Genomic DNA, 24,161 nt, shown 5'->3' on the forward strand with positions numbered 1-24,161 from the left:
ATATTGAAGAAATAACTGGATATTGAAGAAATAACTGGATATTGGAGGACAAACTGGATATTGGAGAAGAAACTGGATATTGGAGAAGAAACTGGATATTGGAGAACAAACTGGATGTTGGAGATAAAACTGGATGTTGGAGAACAAACTGGATGTTGGAGAACAAACTGGATGTTGGAGAAGAAACTGGATATTGGAGAAGAAACTGGATATTGGAGAACAAACTGGATATTGGAGAACAAACTGGATATTGGAGAACTAACTGGATATTGGAGGACAAACTGGATATTGGAGAACAAACTGGATGTTGAAGAACAAACTGGATATTGAAGAAATAACTGGATATTGAAGAAATAACTGGATATTGAAGAACAAACTGGATATTGGAGAACAAACTGGATATTGGAGGACAAACTGGATATTGGAGAAGAAATCGGATATCGGAGAACAAACCGGATATCGGAGAACAAACCGGATATCGGAGAACAAACCGGATATCGGAGAACAAACCGGATATCGGAGGACAAACCGGATATCGGAGGACAAACCGGATATCGGAGAACAAACTGGATATCTGAGAACAAACTGGATATCTGAGAACAAACTGGATATCGGAGAACAAACTGGATATCGGAGAACAAACTGGATATCGGAGAACAAACTGGATATCGGAGAACAAACTGGATATCGGAGAACAAACTGGATATCGGAGAACAAACTGGATATCGGAGAACAAACTGGATATTGGAGGACAAACTGGATATCGGAGAACAAACTGGATATCTGAGAACAATCTGGATATCGGAGAACAAACTGGATATCGGAGAACAAACTGGATATCTGAGAACAAACTGGATATCGGAGAACAAACTGGATATCGGAGAACAAACTGGATATCGGAGAACAAACTGGATATCGGAGGACAAACTGGATATCGGAGAACAAACTGGATATTGGAGGACAAACTGGATATCGGAGAACAAACTGGATATCGGAGAACAAACTGGATATTGGAGGACAAACTGGATATCGGAGGACAAACTGGATATCGGAGGACAAACTGGATATTGGAGGACAAACTGGATATTGGAGAACAAACTGGATATTGGAGAACAAACTGGATATTGGAGGACAAACTGGATATTGGAGAACAAACAGGGTATTGGAGAACAAACTGGATATCGGAGAACAAACTGGATATCGGAGGACAAACTGGATATCGGAGAACAAACTGGATATCGGAGGACAAACTGGATATCGGAGGACAAACTGGATATTGGAGAACAAACTGGATATTGGAGAACAAACTGGATATCGGAGAACAAACTGGATATCGGAGGACAAACTGGATATCGGAGGACAAACTGGATATCGGAGAACAAACTGGATATCGGAGGACAAACTGGATATCGGAGGACAAACTGGATATCGGAGGACAAACTGGATATTGGAGAACAAACTGGATATTGGAGAACAAACTGGATATCGGAGAACAAACTGGATATCGGAGGACAAACTGGATATCGGAGGACAAACTGGATATTGGAGAACAAACTGGATATTGGAGAACAAACTGGATATCGGAGAACAAACTTGACATCGGAGAACAAACTGGATATCGGAGAACAAACTGGATATCGGAGAACAAACTGGATATTGGAGAACAAACTGGATATTGGAGAACAAACTGGATATTGGAGAACAAACTGGATATAGGAGGACAAACTGGATATTGGAGAACAAACTGGATATTGGAGGACAAACTGGATATTGGAGGACAAACTGGATATTGGAGAACAAACTGGATATTGGAGAAGAAACTGGATATTCGAGAAGAAACTGGATATTGGAGAAGAAACTGGATATTGGAGAAGAAACTGGATATTGGAGAACAAACTGGATATTGAAGAACAAACTGGATATTGAAGAAATAACTGGATATTGAAGAAATAACTGGATATTGGAGGACAAACTGGATATTGGAGAAGAAACTGGATATTGGAGAAGAAACTGGATATTGGAGAACAAACTGGATGTTGGAGTTAAAACTGGATATTGGAGAAGAAACTGGATATTGGAGAAGAAACTGGATATTGGAGAACAAACTGGATGTTGGAGAACAAACTGGATGTTGGAGAAGAAACTGGATATTGAAGAACAAACTGGATATTGGAGAAATAACTGGATATTGGAGGACAAACTGGATATTGGAGAACAAACTGGATATTGGAGAACAAACTGGATATTGGAGGACAAACTGGATATTGGAGAACAAACTGGATGTTGAAGAACAAACTGGATATTGAAGAAATAGCTGGATATTGAAGAAATAACTGGATATTGGAGAACAAACTGGATATTGGAGAACAAACTGGATATTGGAGGACAAACTGGATATTGGAGAACAAACCGGATATCGGAGAACAAACCAGATATCGGAGAACAAACCGGATATCGGAGGACAAACTGGATATCGGAGGACAAACTGGATATCGGAGAACAAACTGGATATCTGAGAACAAACTGGATATCTGAGAACAAACTGGATATCGGAGAACAAACTGGATATCGGAGAACAAACTGGATATCGGAGAACAAACTGGATATCGGAGGACAAACTGGATATCGGAGGACAAACTGGATATCGGAGGACAAACTGGACATCGGAGGACAAACTGGATATCGGAGAACAAACTGGATATCGGAGAACAAACTGGATATTGGAGAACAAACTGGATATTGGAGGACAAACTGGATATTGGAGAACAAACAGGGTATTGGAGAACAAATTGGATATCGGAGAACAAACTGGATATCGGAGGACAAACTGGATATCGGAGAACACACTAGATATCGGAGGACAAACTGGATATCGGAGGACAAACTGGATATCGGAGGACAAACTGGATATCGGAGAACAAACTGGATATCGGAGAACAAACTTGATATCGGAGAACAAACTTGATATCGGAGAACAAACTGGATATCGGAGAACAAACTGGATATCGGAGAACAAACTGGATATCGGAGGACAAACTGGATATCGGAGGACAAACTGGATATCGGAGAACAAACTGGATATCGGAGAACAAACTGGATATCGGAGAACAAACTGGATATTGGAGAACAAACTGGATATTGGAGAAGAAACTGGATATTGGAGAACAAACTGGATATTGAAGAACAAAGTGGATATTGAAGAAATAACTGGATATTGAAGAAATAACTGGATATTGGAGGACAAACTGGATATTGGAGAAGAAACTGGATATTGGAGAAGAAACTGGATATTGGAGAACAAACTGGATGTTGGAGATAAAACTGGATGTTGGAGAACAAACTTGACATCGGAGAACAAACTGGATATCGGAGAACAAACTGGATATCGGAGAACAAACTGGATATCGGAGAACAAACTGGATATCGGAGGACAAACTGGATATCGGAGGACAAACTGGATATTGGAGAACAAACTGGATATTGGAGAACAAACTGGATATCGGAGAACAAACTGGATATCGGAGGACAAACTGGATATCGGAGGACAAACTGGATATCGGAGAACAAACTGGATATCGGAGGACAAACTGGATATCGGAGGACAAACTGGATATCGGAGGACAAACTGGATATTGGAGAACAAACTGGATATTGGAGAACAAACTGGATATCGGAGAACAAACTGGATATCGGAGGACAAACTGGATATCGGAGGACAAACTGGATATTGGAGAACAAACTGGATATTGGAGAACAAACTGGATATCGGAGAACAAACTTGACATCGGAGAACAAACTGGATATCGGAGAACAAACTGGATATCGGAGAACAAACTGGATATTGGAGAACAAACTGGATATTGGAGAACAAACTGGATATTGGAGAACAAACTGGATATAGGAGGACAAACTGGATATTGGAGAACAAACTGGATATTGGAGGACAAACTGGATATTGGAGGACAAACTGGATATTGGAGAACAAACTGGATATTGGAGAAGAAACTGGATATTCGAGAAGAAACTGGATATTGGAGAAGAAACTGGATATTGGAGAAGAAACTGGATATTGGAGAACAAACTGGATATTGAAGAACAAACTGGATATTGAAGAAATAACTGGATATTGAAGAAATAACTGGATATTGGAGGACAAACTGGATATTGGAGAAGAAACTGGATATTGGAGAAGAAACTGGATATTGGAGAACAAACTGGATGTTGGAGTTAAAACTGGATATTGGAGAAGAAACTGGATATTGGAGAAGAAACTGGATATTGGAGAACAAACTGGATGTTGGAGAACAAACTGGATGTTGGAGAAGAAACTGGATATTGAAGAACAAACTGGATATTGGAGAAATAACTGGATATTGGAGGACAAACTGGATATTGGAGAACAAACTGGATATTGGAGAACAAACTGGATATTGGAGGACAAACTGGATATTGGAGAACAAACTGGATGTTGAAGAACAAACTGGATATTGAAGAAATAGCTGGATATTGAAGAAATAACTGGATATTGGAGAACAAACTGGATATTGGAGAACAAACTGGATATTGGAGGACAAACTGGATATTGGAGAACAAACCGGATATCGGAGAACAAACCAGATATCGGAGAACAAACCGGATATCGGAGGACAAACTGGATATCGGAGGACAAACTGGATATCGGAGAACAAACTGGATATCTGAGAACAAACTGGATATCTGAGAACAAACTGGATATCGGAGAACAAACTGGATATCGGAGAACAAACTGGATATCGGAGAACAAACTGGATATCGGAGGACAAACTGGATATCGGAGGACAAACTGGATATCGGAGGACAAACTGGACATCGGAGGACAAACTGGATATCGGAGAACAAACTGGATATCGGAGAACAAACTGGATATTGGAGAACAAACTGGATATTGGAGGACAAACTGGATATTGGAGAACAAACAGGGTATTGGAGAACAAATTGGATATCGGAGAACAAACTGGATATCGGAGGACAAACTGGATATCGGAGAACACACTAGATATCGGAGGACAAACTGGATATCGGAGGACAAACTGGATATCGGAGGACAAACTGGATATCGGAGAACAAACTGGATATCGGAGAACAAACTTGATATCGGAGAACAAACTTGATATCGGAGAACAAACTGGATATCGGAGAACAAACTGGATATCGGAGAACAAACTGGATATCGGAGGACAAACTGGATATCGGAGGACAAACTGGATATCGGAGAACAAACTGGATATCGGAGAACAAACTGGATATCGGAGAACAAACTGGATATTGGAGAACAAACTGGATATTGGAGAAGAAACTGGATATTGGAGAACAAACTGGATATTGAAGAACAAAGTGGATATTGAAGAAATAACTGGATATTGAAGAAATAACTGGATATTGGAGGACAAACTGGATATTGGAGAAGAAACTGGATATTGGAGAAGAAACTGGATATTGGAGAACAAACTGGATGTTGGAGATAAAACTGGATGTTGGAGAACAAACTGGATGTTGGAGAACAAACTGGATGTTGGAGAAGAAACTGGATATTGGAGAAGAAACTGGATATTGGAGAACAAACTGGATATTGGTGAACTAACTGGATATTGGAGGACAAACTGGATATTGGAGAACAAACTGGATATTGGAGAACAAACTGGATATTGGAGGACAAACTGGATATTGGAGAACAAACTGGATGTTGAAAAACAAACTGGATATTGAAGAAATAACTGGATATTGGAGAACAAACCGGATATCGGAGAACAAACCGGATATCGGAGAACAAATCGGATATCGGAGGACAAACTGGATATCGGAGAACAAACTGGATATCTGAGAACAAACTGGATATCGGAGAACAAACTTGATATCGGAGAACAAACTGGATATCGGAGAACAAACTGGATATCGGAGAACCAAGTGGATATCGGAGGACAAACTGGATATCGGAGGACAAACTGGATATTGGAGAACAAACTGGATATTGGAGAACAAACTGGATATTGGAGAACAAACTGAATATTGGAGAGCAAACTGGATATTGGAGGACAAACTGGATATAGGAGGACAAACTGGATATTGGAGAACAAACTGGATATTGGAGAACAAACTGGATATTGGAGAACAAACTGGATATTGGAGAACAAACTGGATATTGGAGAACAAACTGGATATTGGAGAACAAACTGGATATTGGAGAACAAACTGGATATTGGAGGACAAACTGGATATTGGAGGACAAACTGGATATTGGAGGACAAACTGGACATTGGAGAACAAACTGGATATTGGAGAACAAACTGGATATTGGAGAACAAACTGGATGTTGGAGAACAAACTGGATATTGGAGAACAAACTGGATATTGGAGAAAAAACTGGATATTGGAGAACAAACTGGATATTGGAGAACAAACTGGATATTGGAGAACAAACTGGATAGAGTAATACAGCACGGATAGAGGCCCTTCGGCCCATCGTGTCCGCGCCGGCCATCAAGCCCTGTCTAATCTAATCCCATATTCCAGCATTTGGCCCGTAGCCTTGTATGCTATGGCATTTCAAGTGCACATCCAAATGCTTCTTAAATGTTGTGAGGGTTTCTGCCTCCACAACCCTTTCAGGCAGTGAGTTCCAGACTCCAACCACCCTCTGGGTGAAAAAGTTCTTTCTCAAATCCCCTCTAAACCTCCCGCCCTTTACCTTGCATCTATGCCCCCTAGTTATTGACCCCTCTACTAAGGGAAAAAGCTCCTCAGCATCCATCCTATCTATGCCCCTCATAATTTTGTACACCTCAATCATGCCCCCCCTCAGCCTCCTCTGCTCCAAGGAAAACAAACCCAATCTGCCCAGTCTCTCTTCATAGCTGAAGTGCTCCAGCCCTGGTAACATCCTGGTGAACCTCCTCTGGACCCTCTCTAACACGATCACATCCTTCCTGTAGTGTGGCGACCAGAACTGCACACAGTATTCCAGCTGTGGCCTAACCAGTGTTTTATACAGCTCCATCATAACCTCCCTGCTCTTATATTCAATGCCTCGGCTAATGAAGGCAAGTATCCCATATGCCTTTTTTACCACCTTATCCACCTGTTCCGCCACCTTCAGGGATCTGTGTACTTGCACATCCAGATCCCTCTGACCCTCCGTCTTGCCTAGGGTCTTTCCATTCATTGTGTATTCCTTTGCCTTGTTAGTCCCCCCAAAGTGCATCACCTCGCACTTTTCCGGGTTAAATTCCATTTGCCACTGTTCCGCCCATCTGACCAACCCATCTATATCGTCCTGCAGACTGAGGCTACCCTCCTCGCTATTTACCACCCTACCAATTTTTGTATCATCCGCGAACTTACTGATCATACCCTTTACATTCATATCCAAGTCATTAATGTAGACCACAAACAGCAAGGGACCCAGCACCGATCCCTGTGGTACCTCACTGGCCACAGGCTTCCAGTCACAAAAACAACCTTCGACCATCACCCTCTGCCTTCTGCCACTGAGCCAGTTTTGTATCCAATGTGCCAAGGCACCCTGGATTCCATGGGCTCTTACCTTCTTGACCAGTCTCCTGTGCGGGACTTTATCGAAGGCCTTACTGAAATCCATGTATACCACATCCACTGCGTTACCCTCATCCACACACCTAGTCACCCCCTCAAAAAATTCAATCAAATTAGTCAGACATGATCTTCCCTTGACAAAGCCATGTTGACTATCCCTGATTAATCCTTGCCTCTCCAAGTGGAGACAAATTTTGTCCCTCAGGATTTTTTCCAATAATTTTCCTACCACTGATGTTAGGCTCACTGGCCTGTAGTTCCCCGGTTTTTCCCTACTACCCTTCTTGAATAATGGTACTACATTAGCGGTTCTCCAGTCCTCTGGCACATCCCCTGTGGCCAGAGAGGTCCTGAATATATGTGTTAGAGCCCCCGCAATCTCCTCCTTTGCCTCACACAGCAGCCTGGGATACATTTCATCCGGGCCTGGGGATTTATCCATTTTTAGGCCAGCTAAAACCGCCAATACCTCCTCCCTCTCGATGTTAATATGTTCGAGCATATCACAGTCCCCCCGCCCTATTTCTATGTCTACATCGTCCTTCTCCATAGTGAAAACAGATGCAAAAAATTCATTTAGAACCCCTCCTACATCTTCCGGCTCCACACACAGATTGCCACTTTTGTCCCTAATGGGCCCTATTTTTTCCCTAGTTATCCTCTTACCCTTAATATACTTATAAAACATCTTCGGATTTTCCTTTATTTTGCTCGCCAGTGTTATTTCATGGCCCCTCCTTGATCTCCTAATTTCTTTTTTAAGTATCCCCCTGCACTTTTTGTACTCCTCTAGGGCTTCCTCCGTCTTTAGCCTTTTGTATCTACCAAAAGCCCTCCTTTTTTTCCTAATCCATTCTCGTATATCCCCTGACATCCAAGGTTCCCTGTGGTTTTTGGAACCACCCTTGACCTTTACGGGAACATGTTACCATTGTATGATCTCAATCTCCCTTCTGAAAGCCTCCCATTGCTCCGATGCGGATTTTCCTACAAGTAGCTGATCCCAGTCCATTTTGGCCAGATCCTGCCTTATCCTATTAAAATCGGCCTTCCCCCAATTTAGAACCTTTATTTCCGGCCCATCCCTGTCCTTTTCCATGACCACCTTAAATCTTACCATATTATGGTCACTATCACCAAAGTGCTCACCTACTAGCACTTTTTCCACTTGGCCGGCCACATTCCCTAGAATTAGGTCCAGTACCGCCCCCTCTCTTGTAGGACTTCCTACATGCTGGCTCAAAAAGCTCTCCTGGATGCACTTTAAGAATTCTACACCCTCTGAGCCTTTCACACTCTGACTATCCCAGTTAATATTGGGGAAGTTGAAATCCCCCATTATTATTACCCTATTATTTGCACATTTCTCTGAGATTTGCCTACATATCTGTTCCTCTATCTCCCCCTGACTGTTTGGAGGCCTATAGTACACTCCCAGCAAAGTGCTTGCCCCCTTTTTGTTTTTAAGCTCCACCCATATGGCCTCATTAGAGGACCCTGCTAATATATCATCCCTCCTTACTGCAGTAATTGACTCCTTAATTAATATTGCGACACCCCCTCCTCTTATACCTCCCCCTCTGTCTCGCCTGAAGATTCTGTACCCCGGAATATTGAGCTGCCAGTCTTGCCCTTCCCTCAACCATGTCTCCGTGATAGCAACAATATCATACTCCCATGTGTTTATCAACACCTTCAGTTCATCCACCTTATTTGCAAGACTCCTTGCATTAAAATAGATGCCATCCAGCCTTGCCCTTATATATTTGCCCTGTCTACCAAGCTGACTTGTTTTTTTCTCTATAATTGGCAGCACATCCCCCCCTATTTCAGCTCCCCTCTGTATCCCATCCCCCTGCCAAGTTAGTTTAAACCCCCCCCAACAGTGCTAGCAAACCTCCCCGCAAGGATATTTGTCCCGCTCTGGTTCAGGTGCAACCCGTCCGACTTGTATAAGTCCCACCTTTCCCAGAAGCAGGCCCAGTGATCCAGGAAAGTAAAACCCTCACCCCTACACCAACTCTTTAGCCACGCATTCATCTGCTCTATCCTCCCATTCCTATACTTACTAGCACGTGGCACTGGGAGTAATCCAGAGATTACAACCTTTGAGGTCCTGCTCTTTAATCTGTTACCTAGCTCCCTAAATTCTTGATGCAGGACCTCATCCCTCTTTTTACCTATGTCGTTGGTACCAATGTGGACCACGACCACTGGCTGTTCACCCTCCCCCTCCAGAAAGCCCTGCAGCCGCTCAGTGACATCCTTGACCCTGGCACCAGGGAGGCAACAAACCATCCTGGATTCACGTCGATGGCCACAGAAACGCCTATCTGTTCCCCTTACTATAGAATCCCCTACCACTATTGCTCTCCCACTCTTTTTCCCCCCTTCCTGGGCAGCAGGAGCACCCCCAGTGCCAGGAAGTTGGCTGCTGCTGCCTTCCCCTTCCCCTATTGGAGAACAAACTGGATATTGGAGGACAAACTGGATATTGGAGAACAAACTGGATATTGGAGGACAAACTGGATATTGGAGAACAAACTGGATATTGGAGAACAAACTGGATATTGGAGAACAAACTGGATATTGGAGGACAAACTGGATATTGGAGAACAAACTGGATATTGGAGTACAAACTGGATATTGGAGAACAAACTGGATATTGGAGAACAAACTGGATATTGGAGGACAAACTGGATATTGGAGAACAAACTGGATATTGGAGAACAAACTGGATATTGGAGAACAAACTGGATATTGGAGAACAAACTGGATATTGGAGAACAAACTGGATATTGGAGAACAAACTGGATGTTGGAGAAGAAACTGGATATTGGAGAACAAACTGGATATTGAAGAACAAACTGGATATTGAAGCAATAACTGGATATTGGAGAACAAACTGGATGTTGGAGATAAAACTGGATGTTGGAGAACAAACTGGATGTTGGAGAAGAAACTGGATGTTGGAGAAGAAACTGGATGTTGGAGAAGAAACTGGATGTTGGAGAACAAACTGGATATTGGAGAACAAACTGGATATTGGAGGACAAACTGGATATTGGAGAACAAACTGGATATTGGAGAACAAACTGGATATTGGAGGACAAACTGGATATTGGAGAACAAACTGGATATTGGAGTACAAACTGGATATTGGAGAACAAACTGGATATTGGAGAACAAACTGGATATTGGAGGACAAACTGGATATTGGAGAACAAACTGGATATTGGAGAACAAACTGGATATTGGAGAACAAACTGGATATTGGAGAACAAACTGGATATTGGAGAACAAACTGGATATTGGAGAACAAACTGGATGTTGGAGAAGAAACTGGATATTGGAGAACAAACTGGATATTGAAGAACAAACTGGATATTGAAGCAATAACTGGATATTGGAGAACAAACTGGATGTTGGAGATAAAACTGGATGTTGGAGAACAAACTGGATGTTGGAGAAGAAACTGGATGTTGGAGAAGAAACTGGATGTTGGAGAAGAAACTGGATGTTGGAGAACAAACTGGATATTGGAGAACAAACTGGATATTGGAGGACAAACTGGATATTGGAGAACAAACTGGATATTGGAGAACAAACTGGATATTGGAGGACAAACTGGATATTGGAGGACAAACTGGATGTTGAAGAACAAACTGGATATTGGAGAACAAACTGGATATTGGAGAACAAACTGGATATTGGAGAACAAACTGGATATTGGAGAACAAACTGGATATTGGAGAACAAACTGGGTATAGGAGGACAAACTGGATATTGGAGAACAAACTGGATATTGGAGGACAAACTGGATATTGGAGGACAAACTGGATATTGGAGAACAAACTGGATGTTGAAGAACAAACTGGATATTGGAGAACAAACTGGATATTGGAGAACAAACTGGATATTGGAGAACAAACTGGATATTGGAGAAGAAACTGGATATTGGAGAACAAACTGGATATTGAAGAACAAACTGGATATTGAAGAAATAACTGGATATTGAAGAAATAACTGGATATTGAAGAAATAACTGGATATTGGAGGACAAACTGGATATTGGAGAAGAAACTGGATATTGGAGAAGAAACTGGATATTGGAGAACAAACTGGATGTTGGAGATAAAACTGGATGTTGGAGAACAAACTGGATGTTGGAGAACAAACTGGATGTTGGAGAAGAAACTGGATATTGAAGAACAAACTGGATATTGAAGAAATAACTGGATATTGGAGGACAAACTGGATATTGGAGAACAAACTGGATATTGGAGAACAAACTGGATATTGGAGGACAAACTTGATATTGGAGAACAAACTGGATGTTGAAGAACAAACTGGATATTGAAGAAATAACTGGATATTGAAGAAATAACTGGATATTGGAGAACAAACTGGATATTGGAGAACAAACTGGATATTGGACGACAAACTGGATATTGGAGAACAAACCGGATATCGGAGAACAAACCGGATATCGGAGAACAAACCGGATATCGGAGGACAAACTGGATATCGGAGGACAAACTGGATATCGGAGAACAAACTGGATATCTGAGAACAAACTGGATATCGGAGAACAAACTGGATATCGGAGAACAAACTGGATATCGGAGGACAAACTGGATATCGGAGGACAAACTGGACATCGGAGAACAAACTGGATATCGGAGAACAAACTTGATATTGGAGAACAAACTGGATATCGGAGAACAAACTGGATATCGGAGGACAAACTGGATATCGGAGAACAAACTTGACATCGGAGAACAAACTGGATATCGGAGAACAAACTGGATATCGGAGAACAAACTGGATATTGGAGAACAAACTCAATATTGGAGAACAAACTGGATATTGGAGAACAAACTGGATATAGGAGGACAAACTGGATATTGGAGAACAAACTGGATATTGGAGGACAAACTGGATATTGGAGGACAAACTGGATATTGGAGAACAAACTGGATGTTGAAGAACAAACTGGATATTGGAGAACAAACTGGATATTGGAGAAGAAACTGGATATTGGAGAAGAAACTGGATATTGGAGAAGAAACTGGATATTGGAGAACAAACTGGATATTGGAGAACAAACTGGATATTGAAGAACAAACTGGATATTGAAGAAATAACTGGATATTGAAGAAATAACTGGATATTGAAGAAATAACTGGATATTGGAGGACAAACTGGATATTGGAGAAGAAACTGGATATTGGAGAAGAAACTGGATATTGGAGAACAAACTGGATGTTGGAGTTAAAACTGGATGTTGGAGAACAAACTGGATGTTGGAGAAGAAACTGGATGTTGGAGAAGAAACTGGATATTGAAGAACAAACTGGATATTGGAGAAATAACTGGATATTGGAGGACAAACTGGATATTGGAGAACAAACTGGATATTGGAGAACAAACTGGATATTGGAGGACAAACTGGATATTGGAGAACAAACTGGATGTTGAAGAACAAACTGGATATTGAAGAAATAGCTGGATATTGAAGAAATAACTGGATATTGGAGAACAAACTGGATATTGGAGAACAAACTGGATATTGGAGGACAAACTGGATATTGGAGAACAAACCGGATATCAGAGAACAAACCAGATATCGGAGAACAAACCGGATATCGGAGGACAAACTGGATATCGGAGAACAAACTGGATATCGGAGAACAAACTGGATATCGGAGAACAAACTGGATATCGGAGAACAAACTGGATATCGGAGAACAAACTGGATATCGGAGGACAAACTGGATATCGGAGAACAAACTGGATATCGGAGAACAAACTGGATATCGGAGAACAAACTGGATATCGGAGAACAAACTGGATATCGGAGAACAAACTGGATATCTGAGAACAAACTGGATATCGGAGAACAAACTGGATATCGGAGAACAAACTGGATATCGGAGAACAAACTGGATATCGGAGAACAAACTGGATATCGGAGGACAAACTGGATATCGGAGAACAAACTGGATATCGGAGAACAAACTGGATATTGGAGAACAAACTGGATATTGGAGGACAAACTGGATATTGGAGAACAAACTGGATATTGGAGGACAAAATGGATATCGGAGGACAAACTGGATATCGGAGAACAAACTGGATATTGGAGAACAAACTGGATATTGGAGAACAAACTGGATATTGGAGGACAAACTGGATATTGGAGAACAAACAGGGTATTGGAGAACAAATTGGATATCGGAGAACAAACTGGACATCGGAGGACAAACTGGATATCGGAGAACAAACTGGATATTGGAGAACAAACTGGATATTGGAGAACAAACTGGATATTGGAGGACAAACTGGATATTGGAGAACAAACAGGGTATTGGAGAACAAATTGGATATCGGAGAACAAACTGGATATCGGAGGACAAACTGGATATCGGAGAACACACTAGATATCGGAGGACAAACTGGATATCGGAGGACAAACTGGATATCGGAGGACAAACTGGATATCGGAGAACAAACTGGATATCGGAGAACAAACTTGATATCGGAGAACAAACTGGATATCGGAGAACAAACTGGATATCGGAGAACAAACTGGATATCGGAGGACAAACTGGATATCGGAGAACAAACTGGGTATCGGAGGACAAACTGGATATCGGAGAACAAACTGGATATTGGAGAACAAACTGGATATTGGAGAACAAACTGGATATTGGAGAACAAACTGGATATTGGAGAAGAAACTGGATATTGGAGAACAAACTGGATATTGAAGAACAAACTGGATATTGAAGAAATAACTGGATATTGAAGAAATAACTGGATATTGGAGGACAAACTGGATATTGGAGAAGAAGCTGGATATTGGAGAAGAAACTGGATATTGGAGAACAAACTGGATGTTGGAGATAAAACTGGATGTTGGAGAACAAACTGGATGTTGGAGAACAAACTGGATGTTGGAGAAGAAACTGGATATTGGAGAAGAAACTGGATATTGGAGAACAAACTGGATATTGGTGAACTAACTGGATATTGAAGAAATAACTGGACATTGAAGAAATAACTGGATATTGGAGAACAAACCGGATATCGGAGAACAAACCGGATATCGGAGAACAAATCGGATATCGGAGGACAAACTGGATATCGGAGGACAAACTGGATATCGGAGAACAAACTGGATATCTGAGAACAAACTGGATATCGGAGAACAAACTTGATATCGGAGAACAAACTGGATATCGGAGAACAAACTGGATATCGGAGAACCAAGTGGATATCGGAGGACAAACTGGATATCGGAGGACAAACTGGATATTGGAGAACAAACTGGATATTGGAGAACAAACTGGATATTGGAGAACAAACTGAATATTGGAGAGCAAACTGGATATTGGAGAACAAACTGGATATTGGAGAACAAACAGGGTATTGGAGAACAAACTGGATATCGGAGAACAAACTGGATATTGGAGTACAAACTGGATATCGGAGAACAAACTGGGTATTGGAGGACAAACTGGATATTGGAGGACAAACTGCATATTGGAGGACAAACTGGATATTGGAGAACAAACTGGATATTGGAGGACAAACTGGATATTGGAGAACAAACTGGATATTGGAGGACAAACTGGATATAGGAGGACAAACTGGATATTGGAGAACAAACTGGATATTGGAGAACAAACTGGATATTGGAGAACAAACTGGATATTGGAGAACAAACTGGATATTGGAGAACAAACTGGATATTGGAGAACAAACTGGATATTGGAGAACAAACTGGATATTGGAGGACAAACTGGATATTGGAGGACAAACTGGATATTGGAGGACAAACTGGATATTGGAGAACAAACTGGATATTGGAGAACAAACTGGATATTGGAGAACAAACTGGATGTTGGAGAACAAACTGGATATTGGAGAACAAACTGGATATTGGAGAAAAAACTGGATATTGGAGAACAAACTGGATATTGGAGGACAAACTGGATATTGGAGAACAAACTGGATAGAGTAATACAGCACGGATAGAGGCCCTTCGGCCCATCGTGTCCGCGCCGGCCATCAAGCCCTGTCTAATCTAATCCCATATTCCAGCATTTGGCCCGTAGCCTTGTATGCTATGGCATTTCAAGTGCACATCCAAATGCTTCTTAAATGTTGTGAGGGTTTCTGCCTCCACAACCCTTTCAGGCAGTGAGTTCCAGACTCCAACCACCCTCTGGGTGAAAAAGTTCTTTCTCAAATCCCCTCTAAACCTCCCGCCCTTTACCTTGCATCTATGCCCCCTAGTTATTGACCCCTCTACTAAGGGAAAAAGCTCCTCAGCATCCATCCTATCTATGCCCCTCATAATTTTGTACACCTCAATCATGTCCCCCCTCAGCCTCCTCTGCTCCAAGGAAAACAAACCCAATCTGCCCAGTCTCTCTTCATAGCTGAAGTGCTCCAGCCCTGGTAACATCCTGGTGAACCTCCTCTGCACCCTCTCTAACACGATCACATCCTTCCTGTAGTGTGGCGACCAGAACTGCACACAGTATTCCAGCTGTGGCCTAACCAGTGTTTTATACAGCTCCATCATAACCTCCCTGCTCTTATATTCAATGCCTCGGCTAATGAAGGCAAGTATCCCATATGCCTTTTTTACCACCTTATCCACCTGTTCCGCCGCCTTCAGGGATCTGTGTACTTGCACACCCAGATCCCTCTGACCCTCCGTCTTGCCTAGGGTCTTTCCATTCATTGTGTATTCCTTTGCCTTGTTAGTCCCCCCAAAGTGCATCACCTCGCACTTTTCCGGGTTAAATTCCATTTGCCACTGTTCCGCCCATCTGACCAACCCATCTATATCGTCCTGCAGACTGAGGCTACCCTCCTCGCTATTTACCACCCTACCAATTTTTGTATCATCCGCGAACTTACTGATCATACCCTTTACATTCATATCCAAGTCATTAATGTAGACCACAAACAGCAAGGGACCCAGCACCGATCCCTGTGGTACCTCACTGGCCACAGGCTTCCAGTCACAAAAACAACCTTCGACCATCACCCTCTGCCTTCTGCCACTGAGCCAGTTTTGTATCCAATGTGCCAAGGCACCCTGGATTCCATGGGCTCTTACCTTCTTGACCAGTCTCCTGTGCGGGACTTTATCGAAGGCCTTACTGAAATCCATGTATACCACATCCACTGCGTTACCCTCATCCACACACCTAGTCACCCCCTCAAAAAATTCAATCAAATTAGTCAGACATGATCTTCCCTTGACAAAGCCATGTTGACTATCCCTGATTAATCCTTGCCTCTCCAAGTGGAGACAAATTTTGTCCCTCAGGATTTTTTCCAATAATTTTCCTACCACTGATGTTAGGCTCACTGGCCTGTAGTTCCCCGGTTTTTCCCTACTACCCTTCTTGAATAATGGTACTACATTAGCGGTTCTCCAGTCCTCTGGCACATCCCCTGTGGCCAGAGAGGTCCTGAATATATGTGTTAGAGCCCCCGCAATCTCCTCCTTTGCCTCACACAGCAGCCTGGGATACATTTCATCCGGGCCTGGGGATTTATCCATTTTTAGGCCAGCTAAAACCGCCAATACCTCCTCCCTCTCGATGTTAATATGTTCGAGCATATCACAGTCCCCCCGCCCTATTTCTATGTCTACATCGTCCTTCTCCATAGTGAAAACAGATGCAAAAAATTCATTTAGAACCCCTCCTACATCTTCCGGCTCCACACACAGATTGCCACTTTTGTCCCTAATGGGCCCTATTTTTTCCCTAGTTATCCTCTTACCCTTAATATACTTATAAAACATCTTCGGATTTTCCTTTATTTTGCTCGCCAGTGTTATTTCATGGCCCCTCCTTGATCTCCTAATTTCTTTTTTAAGTATCCCCCTGCACTTTTTGTACTCCTCTAGGGCTTCCTCCGTCTTTAGCCTTTTGTATCTACCAAAAGCCCTCCTTTTTTTCCTAATCCATTCTCGTATATCCCCTGACATCCAAGGTTCCCTGTGGTTTTTGGAACCACCCTTGACCTTTACGGGAACATGTTACCATTGTATGATCTCAATCTCCCTTCTGAAAGCCTCCCATTGCTCCGATGCGGATTTTCCTACAAGTAGCTGATCCCAGTCCATTTTGGCCAGATCCTGCCTTATCCTATTAAAATCGGCCTTCCCCCAATTTAGAACCTTTATTTCCGGCCCATCCCTGTCCTTTTCCATGACCACCTTAAATCTTACCATATTATGGTCACTATCACCAAAGTGCTCACCTACTAGCACTTTTTCCACTTGGCCGGCCACATTCCCTAGAATTAGGTCCAGTACCGCCCCCTCTCTTGTAGGACTTCCTACATGCTGGCTCAAAAAGCTCTCCTGGATGCACTTTAAGAATTCTACACCCTCTGAGCCTTTCACACTCTGACTATCCCAGTTAATATTGGGGAAGTTGAAATCCCCCATTATTATTACCCTATTATTTGCACATTTCTCTGAGATTTGCCTACATATCTGTTCCTCTATCTCCCCCTGACTGTTTGGAGGCCTATAGTACACTCCCAGCAAAGTGCTTGCCCCCTTTTTGTTTTTAAGCTCCACCCATATGGCCTCATTAGAGGACCCTGCTAATATATCATCCCTCCTTACTGCAGTAATTGACTCCTTAATTAATATTGCGACACCCCCTCCTCTTATACCTCCCCCTCTGTCTCGCCTGAAGATTCTGTACCCCGGAATATTGAGCTGCCAGTCTTGCCCTTCCCTCAACCATGTCTCCGTGATAGCAACAATATCATACTCCCATGTGTTTATCAACACCTTCAGTTCATCCACCTTATTTGCAAGACTCCTTGCATTAAAATAGATGCCATCCAGCCTTGCCCTTATATATTTGCCCTGTCTACCAAGCTGACTTGTTTTTTTCTCTATAATTGGCAGCACATCCCCCCCTATTTCAGCTCCCCTCTGTATCCCATCCCCCTGCCAAGTTAGTTTAAACCCCCCCCAACAGTGCTAGCAAACCTCCCCACAAGGATATTTGTCCCGCTCTGGTTCAGGTGCAACCCGTCCGACTTGTATAAGTCCCACCTTTCCCAGAAGCAGGCCCAGTGATCCAGGAAAGTAAAACCCTCACCCCTACACCAAATCTTTAGACACGCATTCATCTGCTCTATCCTCCCATTCCTATACTTACTAGCACGTGGCACTGGGAGTAATCCAGAGATTACAACCTTTGAGGTCCTGCTCTTTAATCTGTTACCTAGCTCCCTAAATTCTTGATGCAGGACCTCATCCCTCTTTTTACCTATGTCGTTGGTACCAATGTGGACCACGACCACTGGCTGTTCACCCTCCCCCTCCAGAAAGCCCTGCAGCCGCTCAGTGACATCCTTGACCCTGGCACCAGGGAGGCAACAAACCATCCTGGATTCACGTCGATGGCCACAGAAACGCCTATCTGTTCCCCTTACTATAGAATCCCCTACCACTATTGCTCTCCCACTCTTTTTCCCCCCTTCCTGGGCAGCAGGAGCACCCCCAGTGCCAGGAAGTTGGCTGCTGCTGCCTTCCCCTTCCCCTATTGGAGAACAAACTGGATATTGGAGGACAAACTGGATATTGGAGAACAAACTGGATATTGGAGGACAAACTGGATATTGGAGAACAAACTGGATATTGGAGAACAAACTGGATATTGGAGAACAAACTGGATATTGGAGGACAAACTGGATATTGGAGAACAAACTGGATATTGGAGTACAAACTGGATATTGGAGAACAAACTGGATATTGGAGAACAAACTGGATATTGGAGGACAAACTGGATATTGGAGAACAAACTGGATATTGGAGAACAAACTGGATATTGGAGAACAAACTGGATATTGGAGAACAAACTGGATATTGGAGAACAAACTGGATATTGGAGAACAAACTGGATATTGGAGAACAAACTGGATATTGGAGAACAAACTGGATGTTGGAGAAGAAACTGGATATTGGAGAAGAAACTGGATATTGGAGAAGAAACTGGATATTGGAGAACAAACTGGATATTGAAGAACAAACTGGATATTGAAGCAATAACTGGATATTGAAGAAATAACTGGATATTGGAGGACAAACTGGATATTGGAGAAGAAACTGGATATTGGAGAAGAAACTGGATATTGGAGAACAAACTGGATGTTGGAGATAAAACTGGATGTTGGAGAACAAACTGGATGTTGGAGAAGAAACTGGATGTTGGAGAAGAAACTGGATGTTGGAGAACAAACTGGATATTGGAGAACAAACTGGATATTGGAGGACAAACTGGATATTGGAGAACAAACTGGATATTGGAGAACAAACTGGATATTGGAGGACAAACTGGATATTGGAGAACAAACTGGATGTTGAAGAACAAACTGGATATTGGAGAACAAACTGGATATTGGAGAACAAACTGGATATTGGAGAACAAACTGGATATTGGAGAACAAACTGGATATTGGAGAACAAACTGGGTATAGGAGGACAAACTGGATATTGGAGAACAAACTGGATATTGGAGGACAAACTGGATATTGGAGGACAAACTGGATATTGGAGAACAAACTGGATGTTGAAGAACAAACTGGATATTGGAGAACAAACTGGATATTGGAGAACAAACTGGATATTGGAGAACAAACTGGATATTGGAGAACAAACTGGATATTGGAGAAGAAACTGGATATTGGAGAAGAAACTGGATATTGGAGAACAAACTGGATATTGAAGAAATAACTGGATATTGAAGAAATAACTGGATATTGAAGAAATAACTGGATATTGGAGGACAAACTGGATATTGGAGGACAAACTGGATATTGAAGAACAAACTGGATATTGAAGAAATAACTGGATATTGAAGAAATAACTGGATATTGAAGAAATAACTGGATATTGGAGGACAAACTGGATATTGGAGGACAAACTGGACATCGGAGGACAAACTGGATATTGGAGAACAAACTGGATATTGGAGAACAAACTGGATATTGGAGAACAAACTGGATATTGGAGGAGAAACTGGATATTGGAGAACAAACAGGGTATTGGAGAACAAACTGGATATCGGAGAACAAACTGGATATCGGAGGACAAACTGGATATCGGAGAACACACTGGATATTGGAGGACAAACTGGATATCGGAGGACAAACTGGATATTGGAGAACAAACTGGATATTGGAGAACAAACTGGATATTGGAGAACAAACTGGATATTGGAGGAGAAACTGGATATCGGAGAACAAACTGGATATCGGAGGACAAACTGGATATCGGAGGACAAACTGGATATCGGAGGACAAACTGGATATCGGAGAACAAACTTGATATCGGAGAACAAACTGGATATCGGAGAACAAATTGGATATCGGAGAACAAACTTGATATCGGAGAACAAACTGGATATCGGAGAACAAACTGGATATCGGAGAACAAACTGGATATCGGAGGACAAAGTGGATATCGGAGAACAAACTGGGTATCGGAGAACAAACTGGATATTGGAGAACAAACTGGATATTGCAGGAGAAACTGGATATCGGAGAACCAACTGGATATCGGAGAACAAACTGGATATTGGAGAACAAACTGAATATTGGAGGACAAACTGGATATTGGAGAACAAACTGGATATTGGAGAACAAACTGGATATTGGAGAACAAACTGGATATTGGAGAACAAACTGGACATTGGAGAACAAACTGGATATTGGAGAACAAACTGGATATTGGAGAACAAACTGGATATTGGGGGACAAACTGGATATTGTAGAACAAACTGGATATTGGAGAACAAACTGGATATTGGAGAACAAACTGGATATTGGAGAACAAACTGGATATTGGAGGACAAACTGGATATTGTAGAACAAACTGGATATTGGAGAACAAACTGGACATTGGAGAACAAACTGGATATTGGAGGACAAACTGGATATTGTAGAACAAACTGGATATTGGAGAACAAACTGGATATTGGAGAACAAACTGGATATTGGAGAACAAACTGGATATTGGAGGACAAACTGGATATTGGAGAACAAACTGGATATTGGAGAACAAACTGGATATTGGAGAACAAACTGGATATTGGAGAACAAACTGGATATTGGAGGACAAACTGGATATTGGAGAACAAACTGGATATTGGAGGACAAACTGGATATTGGAGGAAAAACTGGATATTGGGGAACAAACTGGATATTGGAGAACAAACTGGATATTGGAGAACAAACTGGATATTGGAGAACAAACTGGATATTGGAGAACAAACTGGATATTGGAGAACAAACTGGATATTGGAGAACAAACTGGATATTGGAGGACAAACTGGATATTGGAGAACAAACTGGATATTGGAGAACAAACTGGATATTGGAGAACAAACTGCATATTGAAGAACAAACTGGATATTGGAGGACAAACTGGATATTGGAGAACAAACTGGATATTGGAGAACAAACTGGATATTGGAGAACAAACTGGATATTGGAGAACAAACTGGATATTGGAGGACAAACTGGATATTGGAGAACAAACTGGATATTGGAGAACAAACTGGTTATTGGAGAACAAACTGGATATTGGAGGACAAACTGGATATTGGGGAGCAAACTGGATATTGGAGAACAAACTGGATATTGGAGAACAAACTGGATATTGGAGAACAAACTGGATATTGGAGAACAAACTGCATATTGGAGAACAAACTGGATATTGGAGAACAAACTGGATATTGGAGGACAAACTGGATATTGGAGGACAAACTGGATATTGGAGAACAAACTGGATATTGGAGAACAAACTGGATATTGGAGAACAAACTGGATATTGGAGGACAAACTGGATATTGGAGAACAAACTGGATATTGGAGAACAAACTGGATATTGGAGAACAAACTGGATATTGGAGAACAAACTGGATATTGGAGAACAAATTGGATATTGGAGAACAAACTGGATATTGGAGGACAAACTGGATATTGGAGGACAAACTGGATATTGGAGAACAAACTGAATACTGGAGAACAAACTGGATATTGGAGAACAAACTGGATATTGGAGGACAAACTAGATATTGGAGAACAAACTGGATATTGGTGGTCTAGCTGGATATTGGAGGTGAAACTGGTTACTGCAGGTCATGCTAGATATTGAAGGTCAAACTATATATTGGAGGCCCAACTGGATATCAGAGAGTAAAGTTGGTTATTGGAGGTCAAACTGGATGATGGAGAAGTCGTTTGTGCCCTCCTTTGTGTTTAATTGAATATACCATGAGCAAAGAATTTGCCCCGAAAGGGACTCTGGAAGCCGCGCCAAAATGTTTAAAACTAGCGTCTCCAATTATTTTCGTGGGAGCCAAAAAGCAATTATCCCACCTACTGCCAGAGCCTCTGTGCTTTTCTCCTTTCATTACAAAGCATGCTTCTCTGTTCCGTGGGGAAACATCTGGATATCCCACCGCCCCCTTGCAAACTGATCGGCGAGCAGATGCTCATTCATTGTCGGCAGATTGCCATGCCTATTAAAACGCTGCCTAAGCACAAAATGATTCGGGCCTTTTGCCAACATTATACTTGCTGCCCATCGATTGCCCAATGATAACCGGGCACCTGTATGAGGTTAGCTGCAGGCAGTTCCATAAAATTACAGTATTAAAAAACTTCTAAAATTTATGACAGTAGAACAATGGAATACAAATATTTTGGAACTGTGTGTATTGAAACAAACCATGGACGAATAAATACCTCTGGCTATTTCTGTTGTAGATATTCTGGTGGTAGGTGCCACAGTTGTAGGTCGAGTTGTGGCAGCTGTAGTCATGATCTGTTTGGTTGTTGCACTCATAGGTACTACGGTAGGGGAGGTGATGGGTGTGGTACCTGGGCTGGTTTGCGTGGTGCTTGCGATGGTACCTGGGCTGGTTTGCGTGGTGCTTGCGATGGTACTTGGGCTGGATTGGGTGGTGCTTGCGATGGTACCTGGGCTGGTTTGCGTGGTGCTTGCGATGATACCTGGGCTGGTTTGGGTGGTGCTTGCGATGGTGCCTGGGCTGGTTTGGGTGGTGCTTGCGATGGTACCTGGGCTGGTTTGGGTGGTGCTTGCGATGGTACTTGGGCTGGTTTGGGTGGTGCTTGCGATGGTACTTGGGCTGGTTTGGGTAGTGCTTGCGATGGTACTTGGGCTGGTTTGGGTGGTGCTTGCGATGGTACTTGGGCTGGTTTGGGTGGTGCTTGCGATGGTACCTGGGCTGGTTTGGGTGGTGCTTGCGATGGTACCTGGGCTGGTTTGGGTGGTGCGTTCGATGGTACTTGGGCTGGTTTGGGTAGTGCTTGCGATGGTACTTGGGCTGGTTTGGGTGGTGCTTGCGATGGTACTTGGGCTGGTTTGGGTGGTGCTTGTGATGGTACTTGGGCTGGTTTGGGTAGTGCTTGCGATGGTACTTGGGCTGGTTTGGGTGGTGCTTGCGATGGTACTTGGGCTGGTTTGGGTGGTGCTTGCGATGGTACTT

The 24,161-nt window shown here is 42.5% G+C and overlaps 1 protein-coding gene across 1 annotated transcript in view; it reads right to left on the reverse strand.

Moving 5' to 3' along the window:
* LOC147082107 (mucin-17-like) overlaps positions 1-23,727 on the reverse strand; it is an 89,455-nt gene extending 65,728 nt beyond the window's left edge. The window contains exon 1 of the mRNA XM_085980439.1: positions 23,398-23,727. Within this exon, the coding sequence (XP_085836565.1) occupies positions 23,398-23,497 (100 nt within the window). The 5' untranslated portion in view covers positions 23,498-23,727. The remainder of the gene's footprint in view (positions 1-23,397) is intronic.
* Between the last annotated feature and the right edge of the window lie 434 nt (positions 23,728-24,161).

The sequence above is a fragment of the Somniosus microcephalus genome, unplaced genomic scaffold (genome assembly GCF_052327205.1).
Source record: "Somniosus microcephalus isolate GS21.2 unplaced genomic scaffold, FLI_Smic_1.0 scaffold172, whole genome shotgun sequence".
NCBI classification, from domain to species: domain Eukaryota; kingdom Metazoa; phylum Chordata; class Chondrichthyes; order Squaliformes; family Somniosidae; genus Somniosus; species Somniosus microcephalus.